The 26829-nt window shown below is 36.2% G+C and overlaps 2 protein-coding genes across 3 annotated transcripts; one reads left to right on the forward strand and one right to left on the reverse strand.

The window, feature by feature from the left end:
* Positions 1-7391: 7391 nt before the first annotated feature.
* On the reverse strand, positions 7392-15704 carry LOC106073992 (chymotrypsin-like elastase family member 2A). Its single transcript, XM_056027691.1, has 2 exons — positions 15518-15704; positions 7392-8377 (listed from the first exon to the last, which is right to left on the reverse strand). Exons 1-2 carry the CDS (start codon positions 15557-15559, stop codon positions 7433-7435), a joined length of 987 nt encoding a protein of 328 aa, XP_055883666.1. The 5' UTR covers positions 15560-15704; the 3' UTR covers positions 7392-7432.
* Positions 15705-19526: 3822 nt separating this feature from the next.
* Positions 19527-26513, forward strand: LOC106073990 (uncharacterized). Of its 2 annotated transcripts, none has more exons than XM_013234698.2 (7): positions 19527-19661; positions 22245-23503; positions 24187-24359; positions 24478-24532; positions 24886-24993; positions 25232-25345; positions 26010-26513. In XM_013234698.2, exons 2-7 carry the CDS (start codon positions 22282-22284, stop codon positions 26207-26209), a joined length of 1872 nt encoding a protein of 623 aa, XP_013090152.2. In that variant the 5' UTR covers positions 19527-19661; positions 22245-22281; the 3' UTR covers positions 26210-26513. The 2 variants fall into 2 exon arrangements, with proteins under 2 accessions (XP_013090152.2, XP_055883478.1); XM_056027503.1 differs by lacking the exon at positions 19527-19661 and adding an exon at positions 19709-19868.
* The last annotated feature ends 316 nt before the right edge of the window (positions 26514-26829 follow it).

Raw genomic sequence — 26829 nt, forward strand, 5'->3', positions numbered from 1 at the left:
TATTTATATACTAACTATATTGACTATAGACTAGACAGATTACAATTATAGTTTAAAGTATAGTATAGTAGTATAGTACTAGTAGTAAGTAGTATTTTTTTACTATAGTATCTATATAGACTAGATCTAAATCTAGTATTTAAAACTATTTATAATTAGGCACGATTAGAGATATAATAATACAGAAGGGGTTCTATCAATTATATAGGTTATGGCTGAAAAAAAACACAACTATAAATTCTTTTAATTTTACACTGCTCATAACTGCTGTATAACTCATACAAACTTATCTTTTCCCAAATGTTTCCCATAATAATTTTTACTTTATCGTCCAGTCTATATATATATATATGTCTATGGATGTAACATATTGGTATAATGTGTACATTTGCACACTAGCGCTTCAGTGTAACGCCGCTTGTGTTTACGTAATAAATGGAGTTCCTAATATGTCTTCCCTCTTAAACACTAGTTTGTTATTTGTGTAATACAAATATTCTACATGCGCCTTGATTGTTCTTGATTGTTTATTTATGTTTCTTGTTATGTGTTGTGAACTGATCTGTACTGGTGTGTCAAACTGACTTTGTGTCTTGTGGATGTACTGTGTTATTATGAACTGTTTTAGTCATTCTTGGGTAATAAAGCCAAAGCTTGTTTCGTATTTTTTTTAAGGTTACTACAGGGGTTACCTCTGTTGCACCGTCCCCCGTTAAGCGCGCGAAAAAAGGATCGCTTTAGCTGTACGGTCGTCCCCTATGCAGGATAAGTGTCCGACCCAGTGCTACTGTCGAATGGTAAGCAGTGCTTCTATATTAACCACACCAACCTCAAGCAGAACCTGTTTATTAGTAAGGTAGTCCTGTCAGCATATGCCCATCAATGTCATATTAATAAATAGCAGGGTTTTTGTTTGGTGTATTCAGTTTACAAAATACCTAAGTATTTAGATGAGAAGTTATTTAATACTACACTCATATGTATGCACTTTTTGGCACCGAATGAAATGTTTATGAAATTTTATCTACAGGGTGCGTCAAAAAAATGTATACACACTTTGAACTGTCATAGACAATTTATTTTTCGTTCTACAATGCTAAATTTCAGCACATGGAAAGCTTAATGTCTAATTGGAAAAATAAATGTGAAGGTGGTTCTGTACCACACACAGTGCCGGAGTGGCAAGGAAGTAACTGCAACATGGCGGACGTGCGTTTAAGTTTTGAAGAGCAGAAGCAGATAATTAAGTGGTATTGGAAGTTTGAGAATGTAGCTGTGGTTCGAAGACAGTGGAGACATGAGTATGGTACAGAACATGGGCGTAGCCAGGATTTTTTTACCCATCCCCCCCCCCGCGCGGAAAAAAATTATATGTATATATATATATATATATGTGTATGTGTGTGTGTACATAATTAATCTTTATTACATTCTGACCCTTTCAGAAGACGTTTATTGTTTATTGTAGACTCCCCGCCCTTGTTAGCAAGGGGGTCTGGGGGAGTTCGCAGCGCTCCCCCAGCGCGGGTCAAAGCCCCGCTGCCGAGCAGTATTTCTGGTATTGAAAGCCAACAAAATGCATATTCTGAGGTATCGACAGTGCATTATCTTGCTATTAAAAAGTTTTATTTCAAAAACCTAATATGCTATTCTTACTGACTTAGACCCTCTCGCGCCGTTTGGCACATTTTCCGGCAAGCTGTTTCCGCAACTCTTATTTTGAGTAATTCATTTTGTGTGAGAACATGTCCCGCAAAACCTCATGCGACGCTCTGTCACAACCTTACTAAGGATTCGACGCCCAGTTCGGCATATGCTTTCTTTGATTTAGACCCGATCTCTATGACTGACTCCTAAAATCTGTCTTAGCCATCTTTGTTGAGACACATTTAATGATTTTCATTTTCGGCAGAAGACTATTCACACTTTATTAATGGAGCCCAAGCCAATGGTAGAAATTTGTAACCTTTCTTGACTACGCTCTTGGAATTACATGCCTGTATTTCGCTTTAGATTTTATATCGAAAAGAAAATTTTTTTCGTCAAATCATCTGTTGAGGGGTTTTAAACTAAGAAATCTCTGGAGTTTTTTTGTTTTGTTTTTAATTCAAAACCCCATTTAGCTACGATCTTAGAATTTGGTGACTGTAGTTTGCTTTAAAATAATATTGAAGAGAGAGGTTTTCAACTCTAAACGCTCTGTATGGGAATTTTAAACTCAAAACCATCTGGAGGAGTTTTAAACTTTAAAGAAAAAGCCATCTGGAGGAGGGGATTTAAACTCAAAACCCCTTTGTCTACGCTCATAGATTTTATAGTGTGTAATTTTCTTTTTTTTTATATTGACGAGGTACTTTTTAGCTTCAAACCCCAACTGGAGGGGGAGGGGGTAACTCAAAACCCCTTTGGCTACGGTCATAGAATTTTGAGTGTGTAATTTGCTTTTTTTATATTGAAGATGGGGTTTATCGTAAATTTTGGAGGGGGTTTTAAAATAAAAATCTTCCTCAACTGTTGGAATTTGGGGATTGTTGTTTGCATTTTTTTTGTTTTGTTTTATAGAAGAGGGGGATTTAACTGCAAAAACCTCTGGTAGGGGGTTTAAAATTCAAAACCCTCTGTAGGGGGTTTTAAACTCAAAGCCCCCTGGTAGAGGGATTTGTATCTCAAAACCCCCTAATAGGGGTTTTTTAAATCTCAAAACCCCCTGGTAGGGGGATTTAAACTCAAAACCCCCTGGTAGAGGGTTTTTAACTCAAAACTTCCTCGGCTGTGCTGTGGTAAGTGATGATTTAGTATTAAAATCTCACCTAAAATAAACAAAATGAAAGCAAAAATCAGTCATTAAGTCAGTCACCCCCCCCCCCCTGGCTACGCCCATGCTTTAAACACTTAATAAATGAGATTTCATTTAGATTATTGTAATACCAGTCGACCGGCGGCGTAGAATACGCCGTTATTTTGCAGGGCCGACCTTAGGCCACTGCAACCTATGCGACTGCAGTGGGCCCCGCACTTTTAGAGGACCCGCCTAATTAAAGGCGTATAAATTATTAAATTAAACCATTTTAAAACTTATAACTCACCTAAAATAAACAAAATGAAAGCAAAAATCAGTCACTTAAGGGGGGGGGGATTTCATTTCGGGGGGGGGGGGGGTTTGAACCCCAAGAACCCCCCCCTGGCTACGCCCATGGTACAGAACCACCTTCAAGGTTAACAATTACACGTCTACGAGACAAATTTGAAATTCATGGAACAGTGTGTGATGTGCATAAAGGTCGATCAGGGCGACCTCGTACAGCTACAAGTGATGAGTCCACAACTGCGGTCTTGGAACTGTTTCAGCGTTCACCTCAAAAATCGTCAAGACAAGCGGCACGTGAGAGTGATGTAAGTGCTAGTAGTGTGCTACGCATTCTGAGGCAAGGCAAGTTTCGTGTGTACATTCCAAGGCTGGTTCAATAGCTAAATCTCAGTGGACACTTTGGTACGATGTACGGAATCAGTGTTGGCTTGTACTCAGCAATGTATTGATGCTGAGGGCCACCAGTTTGAATATTACTCACATTAATCACATTTATTTTTCCAATTAGACATTACGCTTTCCATGTGCTGAAACTTAGCATTGTAGAACGGGAAATAAATTGTCTATAACAGTTTAAAGTGTGTACACATTTTTTTGACGCACCCTGTATGAGATTTTTATCTATTTATCTATTTATCTATCTATCTATCTATCTATCTATCTATTTATCTATCTATCTATCTATCTATCTATCTATCTATCTATCTATCTATCTATCTATCAATATCTATCTATCTATCGATCTAATGTATCTAACTATCTATTTTAAATTCATGGCCCTAATCACTCACAGACATTCTCTCTTTGTTGCCATAGATATGACAACTTTGGAGAACAGTGATCTAGACTAGAATACTGGATCTAGATATAGAGTATAGATCAGTGGAATCAGTGGTCTTCAACCATTTTTGGCTTACTGCCGCCCCTTTTTCCTATTTTTTCTTTAAAAAAAAACTGCCCTTCCCCCCTCTTTTTTTTTTCTAAGAAAAATACTAAACCAAGCGTGAGCAGGCAGATTTGAATAAAATATCTTTTATTTATTGATTTTTATGTTGTCACTAAGAGATCGTTAATTATATACCTATTGTACAAAAATTATGTCAATTAACTTATGGGGATTACAAACAAACAAAATTAATCTCATTATTATGACGCCATGGTGTACTTTAGAATCCAACCAGACATGTTTACATGAGACAAGAGGGAAAGGTCACGCATGCGCAGAGCGAAGGCTCCACGCTTGCACACAAACATCCGATGCCTAGGCTTAACTCTAACTCTTGATCTAATTCTAAGATGACAGATCTACTTTATACTTTAACAAATGAGCATACAAAATATAGTCCATTTATTTCATATTTAAATCAAATTGACCTTCAAATTTGTGTTTCTAAAGCATTTTTACATACATACTTTCGACATAGCTGCGACTCTATTCTTGATATCGCGCGATTATAAATATATGTTTTCATTGAAAAATTTAGCTCCATTGATAATATTTTTATATTCAAGAATTCATGCATTCGCTTGACTTAAAACATTTTTATTTCTCAGTGACTATATTAGTGATACGCAAGTTAAGACCCGCGGGCAGCGGGTAATATCTGGCTAGTATTTGATAAAAATTGCCAAACGCTTTATGGGATCCCCAATAAAATAATAACCATAATCAAGAACCTTTATGATGGTTTCACCTGCCAAGTAACCCACTGTGGCAAGCTGTCAGAGGAATTTCCAGTCACAACAGGAGTCAAACAGGGATGTCTTCTTTCACCACTCCTGTTCCTTCTAGTACTGGATTGGGTCACAAAAGAAGCCTACTCTAACGCAGGGAAAGGAATCCAATGGACTCTCACACAAAAGCTGGAAGATCTGGAATTCGCTGATGACATAGCCCTATTATCACACAGACTACAGGATATGCAAGAAAAGGTCACAGCTTTAAGCGAAGTAGGAAAAAGAGTAGGCCTCAAAATAAACCACCAAAAAACTAAAGTACTTAAAGTAAACAATAAACAAAGTGGAGACATAGTATTGGATTCTCAGACAATAGACCAAGTAGAAAATTTTATATACCTTGGGAGTGTAGTCAGTATATCAGGTGGAACAGATGAAGACATTAAACGCCGTATAAATCTAGCACGTCAGACATTTACACAGCTAAAACCAACCTGGAAATCTCCTTACATCTCAAACAAGACTAAACTAAGAATCTTTAATTCTAATGTCAAGGCTGTCCTACTGTATGGTTCTGAAACATGGAGAACAACTGAAGCCACAACAAAAAAAATACAGACCTTCATCAACAGATGCCTGAGAAATATCCTAAAAATACACTGGTATGACAAAGTAGAAAACACCAAACTGTGGGAGATGAGTGGACAGAAAAATATAGAAGTGCAGATCTTAGAGAGGAAGTGGAGATGGATTGGTCACACCCTTAGAAAAGATACCAGCAACAGAGCTAGGCAGGCCATAGAGTGGAACCCCCAGGGAACAAGACGCAGAGGAAGACCAAAAAGAACATGGCGACGCAGTGTACTTGAAGAAGCAGAGAAGACCGGGAAGAGCTGGGACACCATCAAAAAGCTAGCAAGAGACCGTGGAGAGTGGCGTGTTTATGTCGAGGCCCTATGTTCCATGAGAAACTCAAAGGAATGATGATGATGATGATGATTTGATAAAAATTGCCAAACGCTTTATGTTTTTATCAAGAAATAATAAGGTATTAAATTTGGACTCAACTAGATCTATATGCTTTCTTGCAATTAAATTTCAAAGAAAGGAAATTGTTTTTTTTTCTTATAACCACCATTTATTTTGTTTTCTCTTGCGCTTTCCTCATATTGTATACTTATGTGACTATTTGAAAAGCATGTCAGAAAGTAAGATAGTAAACTACACTGCTTCAATACTATTGCAATTGCCAGTGTACACAAAACTACGTCGATGCAAAAGGTTTATCATGTTTCTGTTTTAAAAACGTCAGGAATTCATCTGACAGTGTGCACGCTCACAACGAATGTCATGTTCTTCATTAAGTCTACATTTGTGTTTTGACTTGAAAACTGACATGCTGGAAAACTGTGTTACGTAAAAATATGTTATTCAAAATGGAAATGGAAGAAAAAGGCACACCACAGCCATACTGGATAGGACTGAAAAATGACCAAGAATTCAATAACTGACATGGAAGAGAAATCTTTTGTTCACTGCATCAGAATTCAAGAATTCAACAAACGTTTTCTGTCATGTATTTGTATTCGCCTTTGAGTGTGTATGGACTCCTGACAAGGGCGAGTCGTGGGAAAAGAATCACAAGCTTGTTGGCCACACTGGGAAAACTCTATTTTGACAGTTATAATTTTTCAAAGTAAAAAAAGAAATAAATTTTAATTTGACTAGAGAACTAGGTCTAGATCTAAGTCCAACATCGTTTTTAAAAGGATTATATATCGCGTCCTGGAATTTCCGAATGTAAGTATTGTAATGCATTAATAATTCAAGTGTTTAATAAATTAATGATCAGGAAAATTGTGTGCTTCGTCTTCTAAGTGTAGATCTTAAGGCATATCATTGAATTAGTATAAACTATAAAGTGTAGTAGATCTATATATATTCACTTACCCAGGATTCTTGGGGGGAAGGGGATGGGGTGGGGTGGGGTGAAAATGTTTCATTGCTTTTTTAATTTAACATTCATTAATTATAAAGGGGAAAACAATCGCTCTTAAAAGCTTTATGAAGGAGATAGTCTTTTTAAAAATGATATTGTAAGCGTATTTCATGTTTTAGGACTTAGTCATTAGTAATAAACGATCTCAAAAAAGAAATACAACTTTCAAGTATTGAGAAGGTTGTGTGAGTCAAAATTAATTTGAATAGATTCTTTTTAAAACAGTAACAGGTGCGAATATCTGCGTATTGAAATGTATCCTTTAAGTAATTTAATGAAGACTTTTCTCAGCATTCTATACATGAATATGTGTGCGTATTACTGAGAATGGGTGTATTTTATATTTTAAATATGTTTTTTTTTTTAAAGAATTTTGATTTGGAAGTTTGTGACAATGCGTTTGTTTGTGTGTGTGTGTGTGTTTGTGTGGGTGTGTTAAATGTGTATGAGTAGAAGAGGCTGTATATACAAATAGGACGTTTTGATTAGTATATTTTGGATTGTCAGTCTAAAGAGGAGATCTACAGTGTGTGTGTGTGTATGTGTGTGTGTGTGTGTGTGTGTGCAAGAGAGTATATCTGTTGTGTATGTAGGTGTATGTGTGAGACACAAGCCTTACACGTTGACTGTTCATAAAAGTACTTTTAATTCTAATGAGCTAACACAATTTAGTTTTGATCATCAGGCAGTACAAGTGGTCCAACACTCCTGTATCTGCCTACTATTCTTATGATCCAGTTTCGGAACTCGCTGACTCTAACATAAACATCGGGCCAGTATAAGCTTCGGCAATACGGACTAACAAATACGGCGATTCCAGCTACAACAAACCTTTGACCATACTTGCAGCTTAGTGGACTTCCAGAGTCGCCATAGCACAGGCCGATATTCGGCTCTTTTTCAGAGCAGATGTTTCGACTGTCCACGCTCACATTGGACATCCTGTAGGCATAAACGCAGACGGCCTGAGAAGTGATGTTGACTTTTATCTGCTGCAGAGTGTCGCTTCCGACACGCACGTCAGGGTCGGTGGTTCCAAAGCCCATCGCGTAACACTGAAGGTTACCCTCAAAATTCATGTCTTCACCGGGTAGGCAGATCGGCTGGATCTCGTCGGAGAATTTCACTGGTCTCTGAAGTAGAACCATACCGATGTCGCTGGCAGAGAATTTCGACACCGATTCATAGTCCTCGTGGACGAATGTATGACTCACACGTCGAGTAGTGTCGTTCCTCTTAAAGTTACCAAAACTCGCGTAAGCTATGGTTTTGTTGAGGAGACAGTGAGCGGCCGTCAGCACCCATCGATTGTCAATCAGCACACCCCCACACAGTCCCCTGGTGGTGTTGTGTTTCAGAAGTACATACCAGGGCCAGGCCTTGTCTTTAGCTGTTCGTCCGCCTAATATGGCTGACTCAGGGTCGACGGTTGTTTTTCCACATTGTAGCTTTTGTAATCGTCTTTCTTCAACATTATAGTCAAATACGTCTGGTAAGGGAGTGTTGGCCTTTTGAAACGGATTTCCGACAAACTCATTGTACATTCTTTTGTAGTAATCAAATTCATACTTCATCTTACCAAATTTGTAACACTCACTCTGTACTTTTAAAACCTGGAATACACATGTTGATAATACATAAACACACCATAGTTTCTGCACACACTATTAAGAGTTGTATCTATGGAAGATTACTATATATATATATATATAAAACTAGCCATGCATTTTACAGTTTAATAGATTTCATTCTATGAATGATTTTTTTTCAGCACTAAGAAAAAAATTAAGCTTTTTTTAGCTGGTACAATAAAATTAATTTTGTTATTAAATTCTCATCAGAGATATTTAATATAACGTATTTTACAAAGCTTGTATCAACTCACTCTGTCTTTCTGGTAAAAAATGTGTACACGTTATTTCTCCCACACCCATTCTCGGATTAAGCTGAATTTGAAAGATTATTCATTGACATACACAAGACTTGAATCAATAAAAAAAAGTAACCAATTAGACAATTAATTACTGGTAATTCATCTTTTTTCTTGATACCAACTAGGGAAATTAAAACGTCGGTATTAACAGATATAGCTAAATTTGTTGGGGTTAGCTGAAATAATTGTTAACAGTATTTCTACTTTACGAATTCTCCGATCAAGTTCATACATTTAACAATTACTTATTGTACCTGACAAAACATGAATCAATAAACAAAAATACTCATTTAGTAAACTGATTATTGGTAATTAATTATTTTGTTAGATATCAAATAAGGGAAAAACGTGTACACTATTGGTAGATAGAGTTGTAAGGACGGAGTTCTTCCCCTTTAGATCAGCTTTGTTTTTATTTAATAGAATTTTTTTTTATTTTGCTTCTTTTATTGCTTCGAATCCAAACGTCATCCTGCAGTCTAAAGTTAAACTTTACTAACTCTAGGCATCTTTCATTGTTTTTAAAATACACACGATGATTAAATAGATTTCCAACTTCGAAATTTCGCTACTAATAGTTGTGTACTCATTTTATTTAATTGGTTGTGAAATTGTTAGTTAGACTCTCCATGGCAGAAGAGGAGCTTTCCTCATGTCTGTAAGTAAAAATAAATATCTACGTAAACGCACAACTTTCAATCTGAATTGTGTGTCTGTTCTGTGGTTAGTTAGTAGCTTTCGTACATTATATATTTTATTTGAGTAATTATTTTTATATCTGCTCCTAAAACCTATTTTTTATGTGAGCTATAACAAGTTCATTAATGAATGTGAATTATCATTTACTACATGTAAATGTGTGTTTGTGTTTCACATCATTTTCTTGTTCGCAGAAGAGAGGGGCGGGATAGGTGTCACAGGTAATGACCAGTGCCAAGGAGATGATCGCCAGACGCATGACGCCAACGACCAGTGCTCGGTGCTGGTCTTGTCTTCATTTGTTTAACTATAACTGCGTCAATGCGAGATGTGTCACCCAAATCACCCCTACCAAATTTCTCAAAATATATCTTTTCAAAGCATCTTAGTCTCTATTGTTGCCCCTAGTGTTTGTTTACGTTGGTAGATTCACGTTAGAGTTTGTACTGACCACATTCCGTCTCTTAATCTTTACTACTAGTGGGCCGGCGGCGTACCATACGCCGATATTTTGCAGGGCCAACCTTAGGCCACTGCAACCTATGGATAACATAGGATAACTCCCTCCGTCCGAGTTGCAAAAATAAAAGAGTGATCTTTCCATTGTGTCCAAACTCTTAAGCGTGCTCTGTCGCCTGGATAGTTAGGCCTACTACAGAGTAGATTACTCCCCCACCCCCCTTTTTAACGTGAAGTAGAAATTTAAAAAAAAGAGTGATAATGCAACGGTTCTGCCATGCTATTTTGGGACTACGTGTTCTCCCCCCCCCCCCACTTTGTTGTTTTCTCGTGGACTATCCGCAGAGTGATCGTTCCTTTCATGGGCGTAGCCAGGATTTTTTTTCGGGGAGGCTTTGGGGGGGGGGGAGGGATCCCCCCCCCCCGACCTCCCCCCCCCGCGAAAAAAAAATATATATGTGTGTGTGTGTGTACATAATTAATCTTTATTACATTCTGACCCTTTCGGAAGACGTTTATTGTTTATTGTAGACCATGGGCGTAGCCAGGATTTTTTTTCGGGACCCCCCCCCCACGCGAAAAAAAAAAATATGTATTTATGTGTGTGTGTACATAATTTTTATTACATTCTGACCCTTCATTCTTTCGGAAGACGTTTATTGTGACCTAGAATAGGTTCTTCCATGAGTTAGTGGAAAAATTGTAGATTCCCCGCCATTACTAGCAATGGGGTCTGGGGGAGCTCCAGCGCGGGGCGAAGCCCCGCCGCCAAGCACTATTTCTGATATTGAAAACCAACAAAATGCATATTCTGAGGTATCTGCAGTGCATTTTCCTGCTATTAAAAAGATTTATTTCAAAAACCTAATGTGATATTCTTACTGACTTAGACCCTCCCGCGCCGTTCGACGCATTTGCTGTTAAGCTGTTTCAATAAAATTGTAGATTCCCCGCCATTAATAGCAAGGGGGTCTGGGGGGGAGCTCTAGGAGCTCCCCCAGCGCGGGGCGAAGCCCCGCCGCCAAGCACTATTTCTGGTATTGAAAGCCAACAAAATGCATATTCTGAGGTATCTACACTGCATTTTCCTGCTATTAAAAAGTTTTATTTCTAAAACCTAATGTGCTATTCTTACTGCGCCGTTCGGAGCATTTGACGTCAAGCTGTTTTCATAAAAATCTGTCACTGGTAATGTCTGAAGCCTCTTCCCACCTGCCATGAGGACCTCCATGAATGAGTGGCGTCAAGTTGTACTAGGATATCATTGCAACTCTTCTTATGCGTAATTTATTTTGTCGAAGAACATGTCCAGCAAACCTCATGCATCGCTCTCTCACAATCTTACTAATGGGTCGACTCCCAGTTCGGTATAGGATTTAGACTTGATCTCTATAACTGACTCCTAAAATCTGTCTTAGCCATCTTTGTTGAGCCACATTTTGTGTTTTTCAATTTCGGCATATGACTATTCACTGCAGTTTATAAATGGATCCCTGCCACTGGTAAAAATGTGTAACCTCTCTTGAATACGCTCTTGGAATTAAGTGACTAGTTTGCTTTAGATTTTATATCGAAAAGAGAAGTTTTATCGTCAAAATCATCTGTTGGGGGTTTTCCACCTCAAAATGCTCTGTAGGGGGATCTTAAACTCAAAACCATCTGGAAGGGTTTTAAACTTTTAAAAAAGCCATCTGTAGAAGAGGGGTTTAAACTCAAAACCCCCGATTGGATTGGCTACGCTCAAATAATTTTAGTGTGTAATTTGCTTTTTTTTATATTGAAGAGGTATTTTAAGCATCAAACCCCTCTGAATGGGGGTTTAAACTCAAAACCCCTTTTGGCAACGCTCATAGCATTTTGAGTCCGTAATTTGCTTTTTTTCTTACACTGAAGATGTATTTTTTATCCTCAAACCTCCCTGGCGGGGGGTTTAAACTCAAAACCCCTTTGGCTACGCTCGTAGATTTTAGAGTGAGTAATTTGCTTTTATTTATATTGAAGAGGTACTTTTTAGCTTCAAACTCCACTGGAGGGGAGTTTAAACTCAAAACCCCTTTGACTACACTCATAACATTTCGAATGCATAATTTTTTTTATATTGAAGAGGGGGTTTATCGTAAATTTTAGAGACGTTTTAAAATCAAAATCTTCCTTAACTGTGCTCTTGGAATTAGTGGATTTTCGTTTGCATTTTTTGTGTTTTGTTTTATAGAAGAGGGGGAGTTAACTGCAAAAACCCCAGGTAGAGGGTTTAAAACTCAAAACCCCTGGTAGGGGGTTTTAAACTCAAAACCCCTGGTAGGGGTTTTTAAACTCGAACCCCCCTGGTAGGGGGTTTTAAACTCAGAACCCCCTGTTAGGGGGTTTTAAACTCAAAACCCCTTTGGTTGTGCTGGGGCAAGTGATGGTTTAGTATTAAAAACTCACCTAAAATAAACAAAATCAAAGCAAAAAATCAGTCATCAAATTCCGACTCCCCCCCTTCGGGAGGGGGAATTTCATTTCGGGGGGGGGGGGGGTTGAACCCCTAACCCCCCCCCCCCCCGGCTACGCCCATGGTTCCTTTACTCTTTACTACTCGACAAAACTCTAGAGGGAAGAAGAGAATTATACATAGATGTGTGGAGTTATTGTCGTCATTCAGCGTAATAAAGCTTTAGATGTTAACATGGTTTTTGTTATATGAAAGTATTACATTAATGTCAAATAATAAAAATATACCCTGGAAAGAAATCGAAAAATGCCATTCAGTGCGATTAGCAGAACTCACATATTAAATAAAGGGGAGGGGACAGCATGTTGTTATCATTCAGGAATCTGACTTCTTATAGGCCTATAGTCATGAAATAAGCAAAACCTTTATATTTATAAAAAAAAAACAATTCGCTGGACGGTGTTAGAATTCAAACTATACATACAATATTATTGTAGAGTGAAATAAATACGTTATAAATACGTTATAAACGCTACGTGCATATTAAATTATCGTCAAATTACGTCCCCAGCGCCAAAACTCCTCGCGCCAAAACGGCGGCCCCAAAATGTCACGTACCGTGGTTTTGATACATCAGCGTTTCTAAAAACTGTGGGGAGCGTACCCCAGAGGTTTGAGCGCACTCTTAGGGGTACGTGACTTGGTAATGAGAGGTTTTCAAACCTTCCTTTTTATTTTGAATATAAATTGCCGTAATAAGTTCATGTTGGAATATTAACCAAGTAAAATTCTATTCATACAATGTTTCAAAATTAAAATATTTGAAGTAGAATACAGCTTTACATTTCCTTCAGTTGTGTCTACCGTGATAGGATTGTTTCAAAAACATTTTTTAAAGACATTTAAATACGTTTCCACAAACACGATTATGTTTTCAAAGTTTCCCCGTCTCACATCACTCTGTGCACCACTTTGACATGAATTTAAAAAGATGTTTTGCAGCCAAACATCGTGATGATCTTAAGACGTACATTTGCTGTATGCACATTGAATAGCCCGGGCATTGCAGCATTGGCGAGTTCTGCTTGGAACTGCTTTTTTCCTTTTTAACTCGAGTCAATATTGCGTTCTAAATACTTTTCTTACTTGACTAGACCTGCGCTCTTCGAAGTGGCATTGTTGACACAAAGAGAATGCATTTATCTAGCTCACGATACCCGACGGAGGTTCCAACATTGAACAGAGTTTACAATGCTACCACAGACACTCCTACCGCCTTGGTGGAGATAATCTAATGTTATTTCAAGAAATAGCTTCGTTTTTTTTCCTTAGTGTATAAAACACTACAAATAATGCCCAAACATTAGATCCAAATAAAAGAATAGCTATTAATGGGTTAAACTTTTAACAAACATTCATAAGTTACATTTCGATTCCAAACATGTTATACATCTATAACGTTCAAGCAGAAAGACATGTCATTATAGCTCTTAGTTTCTTTTCTTCATAGTTAGATACTTAAAACCTTCTTGTATCCCGCTACAGTCATCTTAGAGCACCCCCCCGCCCCATATCACTAGCTGACTAAGGAGGACCGAACGAAAGTTATTTGTCTGGTGGAGGGGAGGGGGCACGCGTAAACATGTATATCCATTTATATATATCCATTTATATATATATATATATATATATATATCCATTTATATCCATTTTTATATATATCCATTTATATCCATTTATATATATCCATTTATATCCATGTTTATATATTCATTTATATATATCCATTTATATCCATTTATATATATATCCATTTATATCCATTTATATATATCCATTTATATCCATTTATATATATCCATTTATATCCATTTATACACAAGTGCTAAGCTTTGTAAAAATGATGAAGTATTTAAATTGACTACACAGACCCACGTGAAACTTCCTTATTTAATTTTTCAACTGTTCGATTGTCTTTGGCAAGGATTTTTCTTGGGGTTTCAAATGTATATTTCTTACTACCTAGGTACGTTTTCCCCCGCTTTAGTCTGCAGACGTCTGCGAGTCAGTGATTGAGACTTAACGCCTAGAATAATCTGAAGTCCCAGTGAGCTGGTGCAAATGATATTACAATGAGTACATTTTACATTTGGTTTCTGATGAATTTAGAGACACTTCAGGACAAAACACTAAAAAGTAAAGTACCAATTATGCATACAACACAGAAAGATAGCTTTAAAAATATAAAATACAAACTAATAAAAATAGACCGGACACCTAAAATACTCAGAAAAACACAAAGATAATGGCTAATTTTTAATCTCATATGCAAGGACAACATAGTCCAAGTACTCCTTTTTACGAAGCTTATATCAACTCTTGTCTGTTAAAAGATTTCTACGCGTTATTTCTCCCACACTCAAGATTGCCTGATGAAGTTAAAATGATTCCTTCAGTGTTCAAAGTGCGAAGTTGTTTCCCTTAGATACGTTGTTTTTCCCCCCAAGGATTTTCTATATTTTGCTTATTACCTAATGTCATTGAGGCATAAAATGGGTTGCCTGAATCAGCCAGGAAAATAAACGATTTAGCATAGTTTAAGTCTCTCATTTACTACACTATAACACATTGATACGCACAGGATCTAGGAAATAATTATCATGCCTCAAGGAAAGACTTCAAAGTAAAATGGGGTGATGAAAAGGGGAATGACTGTAGTTATGATTTTTTTTTGACGTAACTTTTGTAATTTCTGAGATAAAATTTAATTTCTATACATTCGCTATGTTATAGCAATAGTATGATTACACTGTTTCTAGTCCTCTGTATAGAAATGTTTGCGGAGAACTTAGCTTTCAAAATTCCTACAAAAAATATACAAGGATTGAAAACCACGTACCCCAAAACGATAGCGTATAATCAAGATTTTCATCTTGGATCTCACTTTCCAATGATCCCAGACAGACAACATGGTACACTACATTGAAAAAGAGTGTTAAGGTCTCTCTGTTCAAAACTTTATTAGATCAGTTTGTCATTTTAACTCTCTCGTGTTCATAATTGTAATGTCAGCACATCGCCTTGAGCCTACAGTAGATGTTTGTTAACAGCGCTCTGTCTATACATTTAGTTCTTATTATTATCATTATTATTATTATTATTACAATACTATTATTATCTAGATCTATATTCTAAATGTTTTCCTAACTAAAAAAAAAAACAACTTACCAACAGTGAATAAAAAAGGAATGAAAAGCATATTTTATACATAACAAAGATGAAACATCAGGATTATACTTTGTTTTACTTTATTTTAAATATGATTGCATCAATAATTGTTATTATTCTTATTTTACTTTCAGCTTTGACCATTGTTTGTTTCCTCAACAAAAAAAAAATGCGATCTTTGGCGCGAGAATTTCTTTCCCGAAATAAGTGCGTCCCTGGAAATGTGCAAGATGAAATGTGAAACATTCTAATGTCTGTTTCTTTGTTTACAGTTTCTAAACACTTTTCAGTTTACAATCCTCCAACAATAGAATACAGCAGAAAAGTAAAACTAGTGAAAGTATTAAAGAGAAACGTCGGAGTGGTATTGAATAACTTATGTAGAAGTTCTGAGAAATAGTGGGAACAATTTAGAAATGAATAGACACAACTGAACACTGCAATGGTTACCTGTTAAAATAAATAATTCACGCTTTCACTATTTGATGCTAAGATTTTGAAAAGGGAATAGACGTAGCTAGTAAATTCTTTCCAGAGGTCAAACATTTTTGTCAACCATTCATTGACTGTTCGCCGGATACACTAAAAAACTTGCTACTAAAAGTTCTCAGGTAAAGATGCAAATCTTCACTACAGGTTTCTGTCATCACAGTCCTATATTTATATAAGACATTACCTTCCTTTACGAAGATTAAAATTAGTACATCATTTCAAAGGGATCATGCAAACCCAATTGAAACTTGCATACTATGCACCTTGTATGCCAGAAACTCTCTGAGAAGTACCCAGAAGAAATGAACAAAAACACTAGATAGCAGAATAAATAAGAAATAGACCGTCTCTCTCTCTCACACACAGTTCAAGTAAAACAAAACCTATTTCAAGTTGTCCCGACATGATCTGCATATAGTATTATATCTCAGAACCGAACAAAACAGAATGAGACAACACATGGTGCGATAGCTAATAAGAAAAACACGTAATACTTTTTTTAAAAAAAGCTTAAATTATGAGTACCGGTAATCCGGTATCAATTAGTTTGGATCAGTCACGTAATTAAATTTGTAATAGATCTAGTATGACAATAAAAAGCATTTATAAAAATAATTTTAAAAAAAGGGGACGATCTGAATTCGAATGAGTGAGCTAAAGCAGTGTTATGCGTTTGTTCTGTACAGGCTAAACACGTACTAATGTGTTGTGTTGGTATTGTATTATAATGTTTGTTAACTTCAATAATACATTACGTTATCATTGTTTTCATTGTAAAAAATGTCATCTCATTAAATAGGATATTGATATGTTAACATCTAGTCACACCCACTCTCTCTCTCTCTCTCTCTCTCTCTCTGTCTCTCTCTCTCTCTCTCTCTTTCTCTCTGTCTGGAACCACCATTTTTTTACCTGCGCATCAATCTGTCTACCACAAAACTTAGTGACACTTTTACTAACCCGCTCCCTGCCAACTACAAAAAAAGTTGTTCCTTCGGACACATTCCCGTTTCTTCCTTTTTCTTGCTATTTTGTTCTCTAAATAAAAATATCAATTCGGTTGTATTAATTGTACTCGTTTATTTGGAACCATTTGAATGTTTTGAATGTAGCGAAATGACAATAGATCGAGATTTATCTTTTCAATGCTATTAGAATTAGATTTTTTTTTACAGTGTTACAAAGTAGCATAACTTGCTCTCTCTTTATCTCTTTCTCTCTTTCGCTCTCCCTTTCTCTCTCTCTCTCTCTTTTCTCTTTCTCTCTCTCTCGGACAAAAGAAACAGTCTCTAGATATCTAGATCTATCCTTTTAATGCAACTAGAGATGGCTTTTTTAAGAGCGCATTTATAGGAAGTGGAAATGACATAAGGCATATTAAAACAAGGTTACAAAGACAGTTTGTGTGGAAACACAAACTCATAATCGACCACCGAAGTGGTCCACCTAGGCAGGTAGAAGGCAGGTTTCAATAATTTCAGAAAGAATATCAGAATGAAATTCTATCAAAAGCAAATGACAGAGAAGAATAGAGAAAGAAGGTTGACATATCATGTGTGGTGCCCCAACAGTCCAGCAGACCAAGGGAAGGTGAAAGTAAATGTAAACTTTCATGTGAACCTGGCCTAACTGATGTCTTATAATAATGATTATCTAATTGTTTTGTAACGGGTCAATCTCTTATTCAAAGCCTGAAGAAAAAACAATTTTTTTCGTTAAGTGAATGGCGCCCATGGTTGGTTAATACAGTTGACGCGCGCGATAATATGAAAAACTACTAATTAATTGTTGTTTCACTTATATGCATACTAAATATTTTTTTTATTAAAAAAAAAGTTAATATTTCTTTTGTAAATGTAGTAGTTAGTGTGACAGAACTTACTTAACTTTTGTAGAAATTTTTTTTTACAACATTCTAAAACCGTTTGCATAAATGTTAAAAAATATGGTAAATGGATATCTCCCTTACTAATTAGCCTTCCGTGTTTGTTGCTATTAATAGTGAATAGTTGTAAAAATGGGCTATTTTTATGAAAAAACTGGTAGCATAATTGATTTTAAAAATTAGATATTTCGCTTTCAGAAAAGAAAAAAGTAGCCGTTGCATTAGAACTTTGGTCTAAATTATCATGATGTCGGATTTTCCCTATCTTTTCTAGTTTACAAGATCTAAACAGGTCGGGCAGATGGACAGACAGACCACACAAAACTAATAGCGTCTTTTCCCCTTTCGGGGGCCGCTAAAAATTAGACTTAGGGCAAAAGGAACGAAAATTTTACTTAAAAAATACGGAATTCGAGATATTTTAAAAACTCTTTCTAATAAGATTGTGGCTTTTTCGGGGAAATACCGAACATAAAATACAAAGTTTTGAAAGAGCCTGCGGTTTTTTCGCGAATTGCGGCGGTCAGGTTTTAGTGGGCACCTGGAGGTAAAAAGAATGTGTGTACGACATTTGATGCGGGTATGTACCAAAGTTTTAGAGATCTCGTGATCAATCAATGGCATTCTCGCTTATATAGAATAGATTGAAAAAAAAAAAGAAAATATTACAATGTTTTATAAATTGTGTGTAAGTCGAGTTACGAACCAGATGGTGTTATGGAGTGCTTAAAAAGGAAGGCATTACAACTTTGTGCTATTAATAATAATAATAATAATAATAATAATAATCTTTATTATTCGTAAGGAAATTAGTCTTACAATTTGTGCATTACACCAAACAAAAAACATTATAACTATAAGAAACCAAAGTGTACATTCCCACCAGACTCACTCCTAATGTACATGTGACAAAGTTTCTACCAGATTGTTCTTATTTAAACGGTAGTTTGTAAGCAGTATAACAACGTTTAGGCTCGAAACTGTGGAGAAAACTTTAGTTTGTGTAGACCGCTGCAGTTTGAATCGGGAAAGGTCCTTGTTATTCTGAGTACATGATAAGGTCCAAAGTGCCTCCTTCGGTGTATGAATCCGTTACGTGTATGCTGTAATACATCTCAGCATTGGCGGACCCGGGGGGGGGGGAGCCGTAGGGGCGATCGCCCGCCACTCGGCCGATCGCCCCCCCCCACTCAACATGGCTTCTTTTTTTTTGCCAAAGGTTGAAAAACACTGCTTTTTAAATGTGTGTGTGTGTGTGTGCGCGCGCTGTACGCGCGTTTATGCTTAGGGTTAGGGTTTACTGGGCGTTATGGTTAGGGTTTAAGAAAAAATTCCCCCCCCCCCCCACTCCAAAGTTCTGGATCCGCTAGTTCATCACAGTCCCTTCGTTCAAGTATACTCTGAAAAAGTGTAGAAGGTCTGTAAATAAATATTTTTGTTTGTAATATACAATGTCTGTAAACATTTTCTATATTTTTAAAAAGGAACTTCAAGTTCTTTATTTACTTTTCAAAATTTCATTTCGGATTCGATTTCAAGAGTTTTCAATCACCACAGTTCGTGCAGGGGAGGTTACGATAACGAAAGTAATTTTTTACTTTACCCACTAGCTAAATATAGCCACTGTGCTTCCCACAGCATATTTATGGGACCAGTGAAGAGTCTAGCTTGAACTAGGCTAGGCTACGCTCGACACGGAAGCATATAAAGGATATTTGATAGCCACACAGTAGTGGTAAACATCTGATATAACACACGTCAAAAAAGGTAAGGTATAATATGTTTCAATCTATGTGCAGGTTTTAGCCCAATAGAATACATTATTAGAAGTATAGCTACAATACTAGTTGTTTATAGCCTATAGATTTAAAACCCTTTACTTGATATGACACACGTAGTCTAGATGTCTAGATCTGATAAGGACAGTGTGGACATCCTACTCCATTTTAATGTCTAAGTCAGTCACAATTCAGTGTAAGTAACTAGATCTAGATCTATACAAGTGTATCATCTAACTTCAAGCTATCGATATTATGGATATGTTAATATTTTTACAAGTACAGTATAGAGTTAATATTGTTGTCCGCATTTTGTCTGTATTATTTGAATTGTATTGATACAAATGTTTAGTAGTGTAAAAACATTTCCCGAGGCCTCCAATGGTATTTCGGTGGCTAAATATACATTAACTTTACAAACCGGTTGACGCATATTGCCTGTAACTTGCTCAAGAGTTAGGTCAAGCTAATGTGTGTAGTTTTACAAATAGAGAGTTAGTATATGACTATATAGATTGTTGTAACTAGAGCGTCGAAAACAACCACATGCACAACGCTACTTAATTTGGATGAAATGTTTTCAATAAAAAGGTTTTAGTAAAGAATGAAACAAAATTTGTAGACAACAACCGTCACTCTTTCTATCCTAACCAGGCCTACATCAGGTCGGCGTAGTGGGCGGCTTGTGTACAATAAGGCAAGAAAGTTGTACAAACCCTGGTTTCCGTGCTTAGTGATGTTGTATTAGTGCTTCTTGCTGAGTGATGTTGTATTAGTGCTTCTTGCTGAGTGATGTTGAATTAGGGCTTCTTGCTGAGTGATGTTGTATTAGTGCTTCCTGCTGAGTGATGTTGTATTAGTGCTTCTTGCTGAGTGATGTTGTATTAGTGCTTCTTGCTGAGTGATGTTGAATTAGGGCTTCTTGCTGAGTGATGTTGTATTAGTGCTTCTTGCTGAGTGATGTTGTATTAGTGCTTCTTGCTGAGTGATGTTGTAATAGTGCTTTTTGCTGAGTGATGTTGTAATAGTGCTTCTTGCTGAGTTATGTTGTATTAGTGCTTCTTGCTGAGTGATGTTGTATTAGTGCTTCTTGCTGAGTGATGTTGTATTAGTGCTTCTTGCTGAGTGATGTTGTATTAGTGCTTCTTGCTGAGTGATGTTGTATTAGTGCTTCTTGCTGAGTGATGTTGTATTAGTGCTTCTTGCTGAGTGATGTTGTATTAGTGCTTCTAGCTGAGTGATGTTGTATTAGGGCTTCTTGCTGAGTGATGTTGTATTAGTGCTTCTTGCTGAGTGATGTTGTATTAGTGCTTCTTGCTGAGTGATGTTGTATTAGGGCTTCTTGCTGAGTGATGTTGTATTAGTGCTTCTTGCTGAGTGATGTTGTATTAGTGCTTCTTGCTGAGTGATGTTGTATTAGTGCTTCTTGCTGAGTGATGTTGTATTAGGGCTTCTTGCTGAGTGATGTTGTATTAGGGCTTCTTGCTGAGTGATGTTGTATTAGTGCTTCTTGCTGAGTGATGTTGTATTAGTGCTTCTTGCTGACTAGGGAACGAACAAAAAAAAATGAAGAAGTCTGTGTATTTGTTGTCAAGCATTAAATGTGTGTATATATCTGTGTGTATGTGTGTGTGTGTGTAGTGTCTGTTTACTCTTTTTATTATGGAAGTTTTTGTTTTTCATTGAAAATGAATCCATGTAATCCTAAAACAATTCTAATGAGGATCAATAAGAATTGTTCCTTTTATTCTTAAACTTTTATTGTTATATTAATTCAATTATCTAAATCTTTCGTTATTGGCGGGAAATAATATTTCCTCCCTTCCCCTCCCTACCAGGAGATCCTGCAGTTTTAAGGAACGCCTCCACATGACATGTCAAAGTAATTGTTAATGGGACCATGGGAGACTGCTTTAATGCTAAACTTAAAGCTTTACTTTGGCAACACAGGATCACTCTCCTATACACACTCTCCTATACACACTCTCTAATATGACCTTTGTCGTGGCCCTTTCTTCTTGAATGTGAAGGTGTTCGGATCACGCCTAAATATAGCACAATAAGAGGCTGCTTCTTAAAAGTTAGGCCACATTTATTTTGACATTTATATTAAACGTATAAATATTTCATATGCAAATATTGTACTTTAGTGTAAGACGCACAGGACTGAGGATGTTCAGGCTTCCAATAGAATGGGTTTGAACTTTTAGAGCACTTTATCTCAACCTGTAGGACGCGACATGTGGTCATTTTTATTAACAATATTCATATTGGAAAATGAATAAAGTAAAGAAAAAAAAGAAATTTTTACAAATATTTGAAATGAATGTATTAAAATACAGAGATGCATTGGAATATCCAATATTAAAATTTGATACAGTTCTTGCAAAAGGTTTCTGCAATAAGATCGGCTTTACAATTTTCTTACAATCGATGAAAATACTTCATCTAATTTGAGAGAACCTTACAAAATATGACAAACACTGGATTTAGCTTATTTTTAGGCCATTGTTTTTCATCTAACAATCTTTTTTTATTTTTGTCTATAATTTAGTTTATAAATTTGTTACAGGCTGATCCACAAAATCATCTACATAATAAAAAACAAAATGAAAGTTGTAACTAAACACAAGAGAATTCTGTCCTGGACGAACATGGAAAGGAGCGCGACATACAGTAAAAACAAAAAGAGTGTGTACAGAAGCATATTAACTCCCAAGAGAAGCTTCAAGTTTTTTAGCCTGAACTCTAGCTACACTCACAAGAAAATGAAGTTTTCCTATAAGCAAATGTTAATGAGGTTAACTAAAAGACTGGGACTCACCAGACGCTTTAACGATCGTTCGGAATCTCTAAATTTGGGGCATCTACTGCCGATGAGTAATAATGTTCCTAGAGCAGCTCAGGGGACTGATGCTGAAACACCTCCAGCTTCAGACATAAAATGGCGACGTCTTGTAAATCTAAAAGACATTGTTAAAGCATTCATTCCAAATTGTGCTGTGCCAGCAGTGACATTTGGTGACTCCAATGAAGGCATGTTAATCCAGGGTTTACTTGGATTATTTAAAGACGTCTTGATGAAGAGAAGTCTCTACAGTCGTAGAGCCCTTGTACAAATTGTAACGGATAGCTCAAACAGATTGCTCAGGCAATGCTCACCAAATAGACAGACTCAACAAACTCAAGATTTTGATGACAGTCAGGCAGAGGTTGATAATATTGATGAGCACAATGCTTCTCAAACAGAATATGTACAAACACATAGTGCTTCTCAAACAGAAAACTTTGATGACCTCAGCGCTTCTCAGATAGATAACTCTGGTGATTCCAATACTACCCAAAGAGATAACTTTGATGACCACAACTCTTCTCAAAGAGATAACTCTGATGATCCCAGTGCTTTTCAAATGGACCACAGTAATGTACAAAGTTTGCAAGACTTGAATGAAGCCAGCTCTAGTCATGATCCCCCAAATATCGGAACTTTGAATTCGTTTAACTTCAACGAGTCTGGAACATTATCAGCAGAGAATGAAATATTTCAATCCCAGAGAGAAACAAGTGTCTCTCCACTTCTCGTGTCTCTCACTGAGCCGAGTAATGAAACACCTGCTCATAGCCCAGCCACCACGTCTGTATTACAGCCTGGTACAGTCAGCGGCCAGAGCAGCAATGCTTCCATTTATGACCAACTTGGGATTGTGACAGAGAAACCACGAAGGCCACAATATGCACTGAAATGTCAAAGGCTTGGAACATTCGAGTCATGGCCACAACATCATTTTATGAAACCTGAAGAGCTTGCAACGGCTGGTTTATTCTATACGGGTGAGTAGAAGAATGTAGCCTAGAAACATATTACACAAACTGAAAATCGCATAAATTAGATCTAATAAATCTCTCCTGACTGTTTCTTATTTCCTATTTAGGATGCCGGTTAAATGTGCGTATTGCACTTTAAAATCTATGTTGTGTTTTTTTTAAAGTTTTTTCATACACTAGCCACACACTCAACTGTTTTCTAACCTCTAGAACTTATTGACATAGTTAATGCTTTTTCTATCATGTCTCTGAGTGGAACTGAAATAAATTATTATATTTGTTGTTTTTTAGATCTAAAAATTACCAAATCCTAGTCTAAAGGCGTAATGGAGCCCAGAATCACGATAGTGACACCCTGGAACTTCTACCAAACAAGATCGACCTCTCCATACCTAATTTGAGCCCCATTTTATGTTGTTTTCTTTAATTATACATCTCGTCAAGTTCTGTAACTCCATATTTATAAATAAACTCTAAACAACAAACAAAGAATGCTAGTTTGTTGCTTTCATTGACTTCATCAAAATTTAAATTCATTAAAGTGAAACAAAATGTATTGTAATCCATTACCAGTACCAATTTCCTTATCAAGTGACAGGTCTGCAAAGCCCTCTGAAATTTAACTCTTATCTTCTTACATTTCTTCAAGACTTCCAACTTGTCTGTAATGTACATTGTTTGTTATTTAGGTCGTGTTGATTGCGTCAGATGTTTTTTCTGTGGTGGAGGCCTTCGGGATTGGGAGCTAGGCGACGATATTTGGGTGGAACATGCCAGGTGGTTTCCCAAGTGTGCCTACCTAAAACAGCACGTGAGTCAGGCATTCGTGGAGACTGTACAGGAGCTCAACAGCAAGGACAGGGTGAGTACACAGGAGATAGTCATCTAATTGTAATATTGTCAATGTAACAAGTGCCTGTTTTTTCTTACTTTATAAAAGTATTGACTCTGCAATCATGACATTTTGTTTTTTCTGGCAGATTTCTCTTGAAGAAGTTATCAGCAAATTAAAAGAAAAGGCAGCATTACGGAAAGGTGAGCAATATTAGGATTCTTTTATCTTTTATTCTTCTCCCACATTTCTTTCCTACTCTTCTTCCTTCCTCTTTCTCTCTATTTTACTCTCAATCTCCCTCTGTTTCTTTTCCTTCACTTATACTCTCTCTCTCCTCTCTCTCTCTCTCTCTCCGTCATTCTTCGTTAGTGTAATTTTTCTAAATGGCGACTAATTCCTAGTCAACTGTCACTTTAAGTTTTAATTATTGCTACTCCTGTATATAGTAAACTAAAGTCACTTTATTATGTTCACTGATGTTTGAATACGTATTTTACACAAAAAGACCTTTTTGTGCATGCTTTAATAATTTATTTGTTATTTTTCTATCCAGACTTTAATATCCCTGAAATAAAAAATCATTCAACATTAGAAACACAGCCAGAGTTATCAAACAATTTGGAAGTTGTTAACAGAACGACACACGGGACGCACAATCAACGTAAGTACATTTTTTAGAACTTAAAAAAAAATATTCAGAACTAGTGCATATACATTAAAACTGCAAGTGAGTCTTATTATACAATAAATATTCTTTTTATTTTTATATAACTTTCAACACTTTGATAGTGTGGCACTTATATTGGCGGACGTTAAAATAAGCACATTTACTTTAAAGAAACAAATTAACTTTGTGGTTAGATCCAAAGTATAAAAGATAGAACGTTTTTTCTCCACAGAGACGACTGGAGCGACCTCCGATATTTTGATGAACAAACTGAAGCAAGAAGAAAGGCGATCAGATCTTGTAAAGTGTGGAGAATGTGGTTCCAATGGAAGTGGAAATGAATCAGGTTCGTTTGTCCTCTTCTTAAGATAGCTTTGACCTATCAGCGTTATAAATAGTCTTTGATATATAATACATTAGAAACAGAAGTTAATATTAGGAAAAAAGCATTTTAATGTTTATGGCCAAACAGCATCGTCGGACAGGGTGGCCCCCCAGAAAAATAATGATTTTATAGATGAGAAAAGACAATTAATCACACTTCTAGCTCTTTAAATATGGTTCTTGTAACATTTTTCATACCTCAATTGTAAATATAAGCTTAATGACCTCATGGAGATTCTAAGGTGGAGGGTTGCATAACAATTTATATAAACCACATTGTCTTGCGGCTCTGGCCTATATACGCTATTAATCCATAGAACCAATCTTCTTCTATGCTCAATGCGATAAAACGTCATACTATATATTGGATGTTACTTTTCCAACTTAAGCTTTAAAAGATATAGGAATGATTATTTTTTTTTGTGGTGCACACCTTTGTGAATTCTATTAATAGAAGAACAAACTGAAAATAAGAAGTGCATTCTAATTACTTAAAAAACATTTTTTATAAACGTTTACAATAGTATGAAATAAATAAAATACAAATAATGTAAATAAAATATATCAACATTTTTCTCATATCATTAAATGTTTGTAATAAATGCTGTGTTTTTTTTTACGAACAGAAATAATCAGCAGACTTCAAAATAAAAACAATCATCTGCGTCAACAGTTGTTGTGTAAAATCTGCATGGGTAACGATGTCGAGGTTGTGTTCCTGCCCTGTGGTCATCTAGTGTCCTGTGCTGAATGCGCTTCGGCCATGAAGGATTGCCCAGTCTGTAGAAAGTTTGTTAGAGGGACTGTCAGGGTTTACTTGTGCTAGATAATGGATACACATGTGTCTTAGATTTCAGGAAACACGAAGTTTAAGTTGAAGTAGTGTTCAGTACACAATAACTTTTGTGTTGAGTCCAAATTATGATCACTCTAAATTATATTATGTAAATACATGTTAATGCATTTCACTTATTGCATTTGTTGATATTGTAAATACTGTTTATAATGTTTTATAAGTCAACGTGATAATGGACAGCTACTTTACATTGAAATAATTGCATTTTGATTTAATAACTTTACATATTTTTTTTTATTGTTAAAAAAGTATAAATAAAATCGATTTGAAAATGTTTTATTTTCACTCAATTCTGATGTATGCGGTGTGACGTCCGAGTGGTCAAGTGCTTGGCTTCCGAATCGATGGGCATCGAGTCCGAGTCACTGTAAAGACCTGCATTTTAACATCACGATTTTGAGTCCAGCCAGTTCTAAAGCTCTAGTGGTTACCTAACCTACTTGGAGGAAGTAAACCTGGCTGCTCACAAAGTCGGTCACAGTTGACTTTGACATTAGCATAGATCGTAAAGTCTAAAGGGTTTAACTTTCAATTCTCATACCTTTTTTTTTAATATATAAAAAGGAAAATTTAGAAACATTTATTTGCAG

Source organism: Biomphalaria glabrata, chromosome 4, assembly GCF_947242115.1.
Source record: "Biomphalaria glabrata chromosome 4, xgBioGlab47.1, whole genome shotgun sequence".
NCBI lineage: Eukaryota > Metazoa > Mollusca > Gastropoda > Planorbidae > Biomphalaria > Biomphalaria glabrata.